Raw genomic sequence first — 11181 nt, 5'->3', positions numbered from 1 at the left:
CATCACCCCACTCGTTCACCTGAAACATTTCGTAATAATCCATTGTTTTTGTGCTTGTTTATTGAGTGCGACTGCTAAATAAGCCACCATGGGGCCAAAGAAAGTTCCCAGTGCCAGACTTGTGATAGCAAAGGCGAGAAACACGATAGAATATTGAGTCTTAGGGGAAGTCCATGGGGTTGGATGTGAGTGGCCAGGATGTTGAAGGGTTGGTAGATGACCACAAGAAAGAGCTGACCACTGAAGAACTGCAAGGCCTTTAACTGGAACAGCAACAGACCACAGCTGAGGAAATTGTTTCAGAGGAGGAAGAAAAGAGAGGAGAGAATGTACCTTCTTCAGTGCTTAAGGACATGTGTGAAAAGTGGAGTGAGTTGCAAAGTTTTGTGGATAAATATCACCCTAACAAAGCTGTTGCAAGCTGTGTCTGCAACATGTTCAATGACAATGCCTTGTCTCATTTTAGGCAAATCTTAAAGAGACGCCAGAAACAGACCTCTCTGGACAGATTTTTTGTGCGGCAGGGTACAGTGACTCTCAAGCTGGTCCTAGTACCAGTAAAAGACAAAGAAGGGAAGTAATCCTGAATAGGGTCTTGATACCTGAAGTCCTTATGGAAGGGGATTCCCCTTCCAAACAATAACCTCTCCTCCTCCCTCTCCCCTCCTTGCCATCTTCCATACACCAACAAGAGTCTTCAAGAAAGGTAAAAGTGATGTTAAATGTTCATTTATCCATTTCATTAAACATTTATATTTATTTCTCATTGTTTTCTGTATGTATAACTATAGTTATTCTCTATAAATGTATTTTGTTAATATTTTTGGGTGTCTGGAACATATTAATTGGATTTACATTATTTACAGGAAATATTGCTTCAGTTTTCGTATGATTCGGTTTTCGTCAGATTTTTTTAGAACGGATTAGTCATGAAAACCGAGGTTCCACTGTAAAAGCAATTTAAAGATCACTGAAAAAACATTTTCTCTAATAAATAGAGCATTGGTTTTTATATTAGTTCCATACAGCATTTTGTCAGTGTTTATGAGGCTGATAGTACATTAAATATACTATATGTACCTCCCTGCAAAGTATTTTTTGAATTTTTTGTTAAAATCTGCTAATTTTTTAAATGAACATAACCTAATGTAGAGATATGTGCCCATTTCCATTACCTAATGTAACCTAATATTGTCTAACCTAAAATAATGTACACTGTAAAATAGGAATGAGACAGATTGCTGAAAAACCAATGGTATGCTAAAAATGCCAGCAATACTATTTCTGCAATCTCTAATAATTTATAAGCAAACATTTCCTTAAAACAAATTACAAATACATACACAGCATAACAAATTTCTCTTCAAGATAAGCATGTCCATCAACATTGCTATTCCCTTTTTTAAGTTACATATCACTTACAGTTTATAGCCCACTTAAGAAATGTAAACAAAAAAAATATATATATATTGTTGAATAATTTACAAACTGCCTCTCAGACAATTTAAGTGATTCTGGCTTCTAGCAGATGAGCCTTCAAATAAAAACTCTAATTCTAATTAATTTTCAAATCAACATTTAAGAAATAAAAAACTTGCCAATGAAATCCCAACCTGAGGTAGAACAGGACTTCTTCATGAAGCCTGTTTCACTATAGACCACTATTTCACTGTAGACCACAAAGATAGGGATTAAATTTTTAATTATGTACCATCCGACCATATTTTTGTAATCAAAATATCAAGGACTACATCAGTGGTGTAGCACAGTACATGCAACACATGATATTACATTTCATTACAGATAAGCTGAACATGGAGATGAAAAAAAGTGGGTGTACAGACACACACATACTAAATTTACAAGTTACTTCAGACATACAGTATATGTTCAGATAAAATATAACATAATTTAAAAAGAAAATCCTATCAAGAATAGAATAACACAAAACAATTTTTCCTATCACTTAATGACTGATAACAGCCTTTACCTATAAATAACATGAAAAATATTTATCACCAAGTAAAAATACTGTATATCATATATTAAACATGTTCTCATTGAAATACGAAAAGTTGACCTTGTAAACTTCTTATCAGGCTCCTTAGGCGGCAATGAAATATTTAGGAATTGTTAATCTTACAATCTTTACCCCTATGACTTTCAAGGAAAGGTTTGACTTGTCTGATATACAGGATTTTATGTTAATACCATACAGCCTAATTATAACAATACTGTTTACTTACAGGCCTTTTGGATTAAAATTCTAGTATGCATCCCATAAAACAATAATAATTTTTTTAAACTTCTTAAAATAGGGAATGACTGAAATCACACCTGGACAAAAGAATGAGATAAAACAGCACCATGACTACATTCCCTAGACCTTTTCAGTCAGAGGGATAAAAATAACAAATATAAAAATGCACTACTGTATTTTGTATTCAATAGATCACCAGACCCATCATTAACATTGGCAAAGCAATTTGGCTTTTTGTTTTTCTTACATATTTTTTCCAGTGGTCATGTAGTTTATCACACATTTTCAAGTCCAAATAATCCTTTATAATTTGAATTTTCTATTTTCTTCATAAGTTTTTTACACCTTACTATTTCTTAAACTCTGTAACTTGTGTGCAGAATAAATTGTTTTTTCATTAACCACAGTCCTACTGGCAGTATTTTAGTTTTAAAATACAGTGGACCCCCGCATACCGCACGCATCGCATACCGTACAATCCGCATACCGCTCGCTTTTTTCGCAAAAATTTTGCCTCGCATACCGCCCAAAAACCCGCTCACCGCCCTTCGTCCGAGACGCGTCCAATGTGTGGCCTGAGCCACGCTCACATGTTCCGCCGGTGGCATTGTTTACCAGCCAGCCTCCACGGTAACACCCAAGCATACAATCGGAACATTTCGTATTATTACAGTTTTTTTGGTGATTTTTTCTGGAAAATAAGTGACCATGAGCCCCAAGAAAGCTTCTAGTGCCAATCCTACAGCAATAAGGGTGAGAATTACTATAGAGATGAAGAAAAAGATCATTGATAAGTATGAAAGTGGAGTGCGTGTCTCCTGGCCAGGTTGTATAATAAACCCCAATCAACCATCGCTACTATTGGTGGTACAGCTGCTGCTGTACCACCGTCAGCTGCTGCTGCACTGTCAGCTGCTGCTGCACTGTCAGCTGCTGCTGCTGTTGTACCACTGTCAGCTGCTGCTGCTGCTGTAGCATCGTCTGCTGCTGCTGTAGCATCGTCTGCTGCTGCTGTAGCATCATCTGCTGCTGCTGTAGCATCGTCTGCTGCTGCTGTAGCATCGTCTGCTGCTGCTGTAGCATCGTCTGCTGCTGCTGTAGCATCGTCTGCTGCTGTTGTAGCATCGTCTGCTGCTGCTGTAGCATCGTCTGCTGCTGCTGTAACATCGTCTGCTGCTGCTGTAGCATCGTCTGTTGCTGCTGTAGCATCGTCTGCTGCTGCTGTAGCATCGTCTGTTGCTGCTGTAGCATCGTCTGTTGCTGCTGTACCACCGTCAGCTGCTGCTGCTGCTGTAGCACCGTTGTTGGTGTGGCTTATTGAGAATACCAAGAAACAATTAACCCCAGAGGATTTGCCACCCAGGATAACCCAAAAAAGTCAGTGTCATCGAAGACTGTCTAACTTATTTCCATTGGGGTCCTTAATCTTGTCTCCCAGGATGCAACCCACACCAGTCGACTAACACCCAGGTGAACAGGGAAAAATGCCTGGAACTAGTGCTCATATTGGTGAATTTAAAGCCAGCAAAGGTTGGTTTGAGAGATTTAAGAATCGTAGTGGCATACACAGTGTGATAAGGCCTGTTCTGGAAGAAAATGCCAAACAGGACCTACAGTACTCAGGAGGAAAAGGCACTCCCAGGACACAGTGTCTCATCAGTCATTGCTGCATCTTCAATAAAGGTAAGTGTCATTTATTCTTCATTTAGTAGAGTAGTACATGCACAATATATATTGTGCATGTACTACTCTACTATTGTGCATGTATCCTTCTCTTTGTGTGTAGGAAAATGTATATTTCATGTGGTAAAATGTTTTTTTTTCATATTTTTGGGTGTCTTGCACGGATTAATTTGATTTCCATTATTTCTTATGGGGAAAATTCATTCGCATACCAAACATTTCGCATAACAATCAGCCCTCTTGCACGGATTAAAGTCGCTATGCGGGGGTCCACTGTAACTACATAATCAAATGAGTTAAGTGCTGATGTGTGATCTTTGACAAGCAGCACCTGGAGATACTATATATATCAAAGAAAATATTGTGTGGACAACTGTTTCAGTTAAATAATGGAAAAAATATTTGTAAGAGATGTTCACTATTTCAATGTGTGGAAATATACGGAGATTCAAGTATTTAGGGCAAATAATATACATAGTTACTTCCTTTGAATGCAAGAAATCAATATTATGCAGAAAACAGAAATGAACACATTATATTATCTGGCTACAGATTACCTGATGCAAGATTTTTAATTTGTAAATCAGACATATTAAAACACTGAATCCTTTCTATGTACTGCTACAAATCAATATTCACAAATAAAAAATGTACTTACAATAACACCAAAAATAAAATCAGCATAAATAAATCTGGGTACTTTTAAATCATAAATTTTTAATTGCATATTTTAAATCATAAATTTTTCTTTGCATATTTTAAATCATAAATTTTTATTTGCATATTTTAAATCATAAATTTTTATTTGCATACCTATAATATCCTGTCTAAATTTTGAAATTTTAGTCCAAGTTGAAGATGATAGTGAGCATCTCTGGAAATGCTAAGGCAGTTATAATGATATGTGAAAAATAGATGCAAACTTGACAACAGAGACTGGGCAGTGATGAATGGCAATTAAACACAAAGTTCACAATTTACCCAGCAATTACCCTGTACTTTTATTACATCCACATTCCCAAAATTCTATTAAGTGAATCATCCAAGACATACATTAGATGTATGCTAAACATCCAAGACATCTCTATAGTTTGTCATTACAGTACCCAATGGCCCCCTTCTAAAATCACGACCGCAAAATAAGTCGTTCCTTGCACTTTAGGACAGCCTTCAACCATTTAAGAAGTGATTAACACACATTCTTCAGAGATTAATGGGGTAAAACTTACCACAACACATGGATGGTGCCCTAAAACCATGGGAGTGGGCTGATATACTTTCCCCAGTAGATCTCTTTCTATCTCAGCCCAGAGCCTCTCAATAGAGTTCAAATATGGGAATTTTCCTGGCCAGTCATCAAAGAAGGGTACCTCACAGTTACGAAGTCACTGAACAACAGATTTTATGGTGTGGCTAGTAGCACTGTTTAGCATGAAAACCTTGCACCACATTGGGAGAAAGATTTGGGCAAATGATGATAGACCTCAATTCTAATTACATTATTACAATTATTTCTAGGCTTCCCTGGATGTACTTTAGGAGTGGTCATGTCATGAACACAATCTTCAAGGAACTGACACAACCAGCTCTTCACTGGATGCTCTCATGCATCACTGGCTTCTACTATTTCTTTCATTTGATGGCTTGCTTATGTAATTCAATGACCTCTGCAACTGTCTCGTGGCAGAGACCTACTCCTGCCCATATTCATTCATCAATAGCCAAAAACGTCTGACAAGCTCAGCCCTCAAGACCACATGGTACATGGAGACTATGGACATAAAAACCATTCACAACACAAGCTTAGAAGGCATTTAGGATGCACCCAGTAGCCATAGGGAGTCCTGAGATGTCCCACTTTCAGCTGGCATTGACAAATGTGTCAATAAATGTGAACATTAAATTACACCTGGTGCGTTTCCCCCAGTATACTTTAATGATGAACACTGTAGGGTACATATATTGTGTCAACTGATACAGCCTACAGCTTTACCTAAAATGAAAGTGAAACCTTTGAAAGCACAAGGCTTATCCTTACATCCTTTACAGCTGCCATCACTATCTTTGAAAAAAAAAATCTGCTCTTCTTAAAGCTTTATATGGATAGCTTACCAACTACTATTTTGATTCTTCTTCTCTGTTACAGGCCATGGCTAAGCTTGCCCACCATAAAAAATGAGACCAAAATTCACTTGCCTTTAATCAAACACATGTTAGTATTGCAAAATTTAAATATTCTTTAATTTTCTCATAATCAAAATCTTCAGCATATAATAACAATGATATTGTTTGACTTGAAACACAAGTAGCATTTCACCTGAGTTTTCCCCAGTGAGCCACTATGAAGCTGCCTTCATTACTCTCCATATGTATGACAAGTTCTCTTTGCATGAACACTGATAATCTTATATTTGCTACTAAACTAGTAGCTCTCTTATTAGGCTAAGCTATTTATTGTTGAGAGGTGTTAGATATCTATTATGGTACAGAATACTGTATGCTAATTCAGAAACCCATGTATATGCATTAATCCCAGTTTTTTATCTTTAAACAATTTGAAGTTACATTCAAAACATCTATTTCCCATTAAACTACAATTACTAATAAATCAAAATGCTATTATGTTAACAAATATTAACAAAATATTAATTCTAATCATTAACATTAAATCAAAGGATTCCTGTTATATTAATTAGGATAACACACCATACATATAAGTGATATCACACTTTGAATTTTGAGGTTACTATATGTGGTCTTGAATATTGTAGTATATGCTATGAAATGCTTATATCTAGTCAGATTGTCATGTAAACCCCAAGGAGATATATTTTTCCTTTAATTATTTTGCCCAGGAGAATAATAGTGGTTCAGCAAATGGGGTTGGCTTCAGGAAATTGGGTAAAGTGTTAACTTATATCATCCATTAATTGCACTATAAAAAGAACCATTTTACACTGTGGAAAAATAATTGATATAGATATGATAAAAGATATTTTAGCATTACCTACTATAATCAAATTATATCCTAAAAAAATAAAAAAGATATAAAATATTACTGCTCTGTTGAAACTAAACACAGTACAGGTATTGCATGTATACTGTATTATAACTAAAAACTCATTAAATAAAAGTTCTCTAATAAAATGGTACCATAATGTCAACAACAGTGACTCCAAAACTACACTTTAAAAGGTGATACATTAGAGTTCCAAGAATGACTGTAATTACAAACACACAAATAACAAAAAGCTGCCTATTGTAAAATAAACATGTATTAATAAGTTTAAAATCAATATATTCTTCAATATTCTATAATAACATATAAGAAACCAAAGCACAATAATCTACAGCTCCAAAAGATCACTCTTCACAGAAGATTTATCATTAGGTGGTGTACTTGAGAACAACTCAGTACAGTACAAAGTACAGTATTGTTCTTGAAAATTAATTTTCAAAAAACAGAAAAGACATTAATTAACATTATTTAATAAACATTTTGCTTCAGTGGATAACTGCAGCAGCTTGGAGTGAATAGAAAGATGTGAGAATCAACGTTAACTCAATTACATGTCAGCAATATGGTAGTTACATATACAATGCAACTGAATTTTACTTCCTTAAGTGGATCTTCAATGAGTGGATCTGCTGGCAAACACATTAATCATCTGTGCATTATTTAACCTGGCTATACTTTATAAGCATGGTAATGAAGGTAGGGTATAAATTTTTATGCTTGCCAGCAAGCTGTCTTCTCTATATTCCTACCAACACTTATATATATTCTTGTTTTATCCACATAAAAAAATCTATACATGACCGGGCAGATTGATCGCTGAGCACAGAATCAGTTCAAAACACGCACACACTGCAAAACCGACTAACTAGTGAGCACTGTACATTTGGTGGAGGTAAATTTCACATTGTCTAACACACTTAGCAGCTATGTGTAAGACATGCCTTCATGAAAAAAGCACTATTCATAACCAAATTATTTTACAGTAAAATAATATGATACCAAATACTATCTGCAAACAGAAAACAAGTCACCAGAAGTATGCAGGTTGTGTCCAAGAGGAGTATCAGGAGGCTGCAATCTCCAAGCCAAGCTCCATTACAAGTGTCCTTCACCTACTGTATCTCTGCAACACTTGACGCTCCTCATAGCAGGTGGCTGAGTCACCAGCAGCTTCAAAAACCATGCCAAAGATAATACATGGAGGGTGCTATTTACAGTATAAAAGTAAAGTGGACAATTTCTTGCTACATTCTGATAGCCTTAACCTAGTGAGTGATTCTCATTTAAAAGAATCACACATTCCACATATTACACGTTATCCCATTTTATAAAAAATTTACAACTGGTGTACAGTAATAAACTTTGTAACCATGCAAACTCTAATAGCACAGACTGACATTTAATTTGTCAAAAACCCATAAAAAATATTCTCTCATTTCTCCACCCTCAACTTGTCCCCTAAATGCACAAAGTTACCTCTTTCTGCGGCAGAGTTTTTTGTGCTCTTTATGCCAGTGAATTTGTTGACACTCAATAGAGCAGTAGGCAGTGTTCCAGCAGCAATGGTAGATTGCCTCTGCCTCGCACGTCCAGCACTGGCAATGTAAAAAAATAATAAACTTAAATCTCACATATTTAATGATTTAAAAGTTATTTTGATTACAATACAGGGAATATTATTCTTTTATCTAGATGTCATGCTGGGGACAATAGTGAAGAAAACACATGTGGCAAAACAAGCTTTTAGAAGAATTAAAGCTCCACACAGAGGGTGAAGGAGCCTCAATAAAAACTTTCTCAGCAGTGCTTTTACTTCAATAATTATTCATGTTGTGGTCAAGCCAGAATTGATAAGGTGCACTGTCTACAACATACTCTACCATAGTTTCTCATCAGGACAAAAGAACTCTAGCCAGTTTCTCTATGGAATTGTAAAGGAAACACTTCAAGGATAAGAAATGGAGTAGAATTTTTTTGATGTATGCTATATAGAAGCATGGAATAAATGTCTGATTTTTGTGCATTTATATAAATACTGCTTAGATGGAGAATAAAGGTTCGCTTACAATAAACCAAGCTATGATCATAAAGTTAGCCTACACAGTGCAATTTTTTGCAAATGTAACTGAAAAAGTGCATCCCAAATTGAACAGCATGTACTATGTGAGTCTTTTCATTGCTGTTAAATTTTGGATGTACTTTTCAATCACATTTTTAAAAAAAAATCACAAAATATAGAAGAGCATTATAAGAGAAGTGACTATAATGTTAAATATCACAGAACACTGGTATCATTGTACAATAATTAGTATACATACCCACTGTTTTTTCTTGGTATCAGATACCAAATGTTTGTGCTTGTCTTCAATTTCAGAGATCTTAGCTCTGTACTCCTCCTTAGCTCTATCCACCTCCTTCTCTACCTGCTTCATTGTGGATTGTATTACCTTTTGCTTTTCTGCTTCATACTCTCGTCTTAACTGAAAATAAATGAAAATAAGTAAAGTACAGTACATAAGCAAACACTTGATTTAATGTACCTTGATTTAATAATTTCAGAAATAGTACTAGACGAAATCTGCTGAGTCATCTGATTCAAAGTCTGTCCACTGTTATGATTATGGTAAAACAATGTCATCCCCATCTACCACAATTGGCAATACCAGTGACCTACTCCCCACTAAATTCTCCATTAAATCAAGGATTTACTAATATTTGGAAGTGATTAATAACTTTCTAGTTGATTCACACATTTAATTTTTTTTAACACGTCTGCTGTTTCCCAATGATGCAGGGTGACCCAAAACAAAAGAAAGAGCTTTCATCATTGTTCAACACTTTTACCATCATTCATATATACTGTAATCACTGTCTTTGCAGAGGCGCTCAAATACAACAGTTTAGATGTACCTCCAAATAGCCAATATCCCAAACCCCTTCTTTAAAGTGCAGGCATTGTACTTCCCACCTCCAGGACTCCAGTCTGGCTAACCGGTTTTCCTGAATCCCTTATAATAATAATACTAATAATAATAATATCTTTATTTACTACAAGTACACCTACCATCCGACTTACGACCTGCTCGGCATACGTTCACTCGACTTACGACCGTGCATCTGGCAGCTGGGCTGGGCCGGCTGATGCACACCACTGTACAATATTTGACAATACTAGTGGCGGCAATGCGTCATGCAGGCAGCATCAGTTTGAGTAACCCTGCCCTATCAGCAGCATCATACTGTATTAATTGAACTAACTGGATAGTAAATTTCACCATGGCCCCTAAGATGAAGTCTGAATCTTGCACTGGAGATTGTGGCAAGAAAGGCTCTTACTCTCGAACTCTCTATTTGTTTTCACTGTTGCACATAAACCTGTCTGTATCTGTCTGCCTGTATATCTGTGTATGTATCTCTGTGTGTCTGTTTATTTGTCTGTCTACCTGTGTGTCTGTCTTTCTGTCTACCTGTGTGTGTCTTTCTGTTTACCTGTGTCTGTCTTTCTGTCTACCTGTGTCTGTCTTTCTGTCTACCTGTGTCTGTCTTTCTGTCTGCTTGTTTGTCTCAGAGCCACTCATTAAGTGTAAAATTGGTCTTGAAGATGCCATATTAATAATGATAATAACACAATAATCACTGAGGTGCATTAAATGTGTATAAAACATTGATAAAGACATTTTGCTTAATTCATCTATGATTTCTTTTTCAAAATTATAATAAACAGGCTACATAACATATAAACATATAAATTAACAAATATGAGATTTTTTCTGGTCGGCTTGACATAGTGAACAGAAACCATTCGTGTCCAGGCTGGTAACAACAACAACAACAACGTTTGTTTACATAACTCGCCAACCTTCTACACTCTCATTCGTTTATTCATTTAATCTTGTTTACTCACCTCTCACTCTACATTAAGACTACAGATATTTTAAGGTAAGTAATGAGCGGACACGATTATTATATTATAGTTTAATAATATTATTATTATTAATATTAGTACATATGTATTATTGTAATAATAATAATAATAATAATTATTAATATTATTATTAATTTAGGGCATTGGAGCACAGATCCACTGTATAGCACTTTGTCTGGATTTTTTGGGTTATCCTAGGTAATTTATACTATGTATGATAACTTTACTTATGTGTACCTGAGAGAGAGAGAGAGAGAGAGAGAGAGAGATACAGAGAGAGAGAGAGAGATAGAT

At 35.6% G+C, this 11181-nt stretch overlaps 1 protein-coding gene across 5 annotated transcripts in view; it reads right to left on the bottom strand.

Annotated features, from left to right (window-relative positions):
- Positions 1 to 3577: 3577 nt before the first annotated feature.
- LOC128695942 (zinc finger MYND domain-containing protein 11) overlaps positions 3578 to 11181 on the bottom strand; it is a 208081-nt gene continuing 200477 nt past the window's right edge. For all 5 annotated transcript variants that reach the window (XM_070093069.1, XM_070093070.1, XM_070093068.1 and 2 more), the window contains 3 exons: positions 9281 to 9442; positions 8439 to 8557; positions 3578 to 8132 (listed from right to left, as the gene is read on the bottom strand). In XM_070093069.1, the coding sequence (XP_069949170.1) occupies positions 8123 to 8132; positions 8439 to 8557; positions 9281 to 9442 (291 nt within the window). In that variant the 3' untranslated portion in view covers positions 3578 to 8122. The remainder of the gene's footprint in view (positions 8133 to 8438; positions 8558 to 9280; positions 9443 to 11181) is intronic.

This window comes from Cherax quadricarinatus, chromosome 41, assembly GCF_038502225.1.
Source record: "Cherax quadricarinatus isolate ZL_2023a chromosome 41, ASM3850222v1, whole genome shotgun sequence".
In the NCBI taxonomy this organism is placed as follows: Eukaryota; Metazoa; Arthropoda; class Malacostraca; order Decapoda; family Parastacidae; genus Cherax; species Cherax quadricarinatus.
The sequence above is the reverse complement of the archived record's forward strand: the minus strand, read 5'-3'. Positions and strand labels throughout refer to the sequence as shown.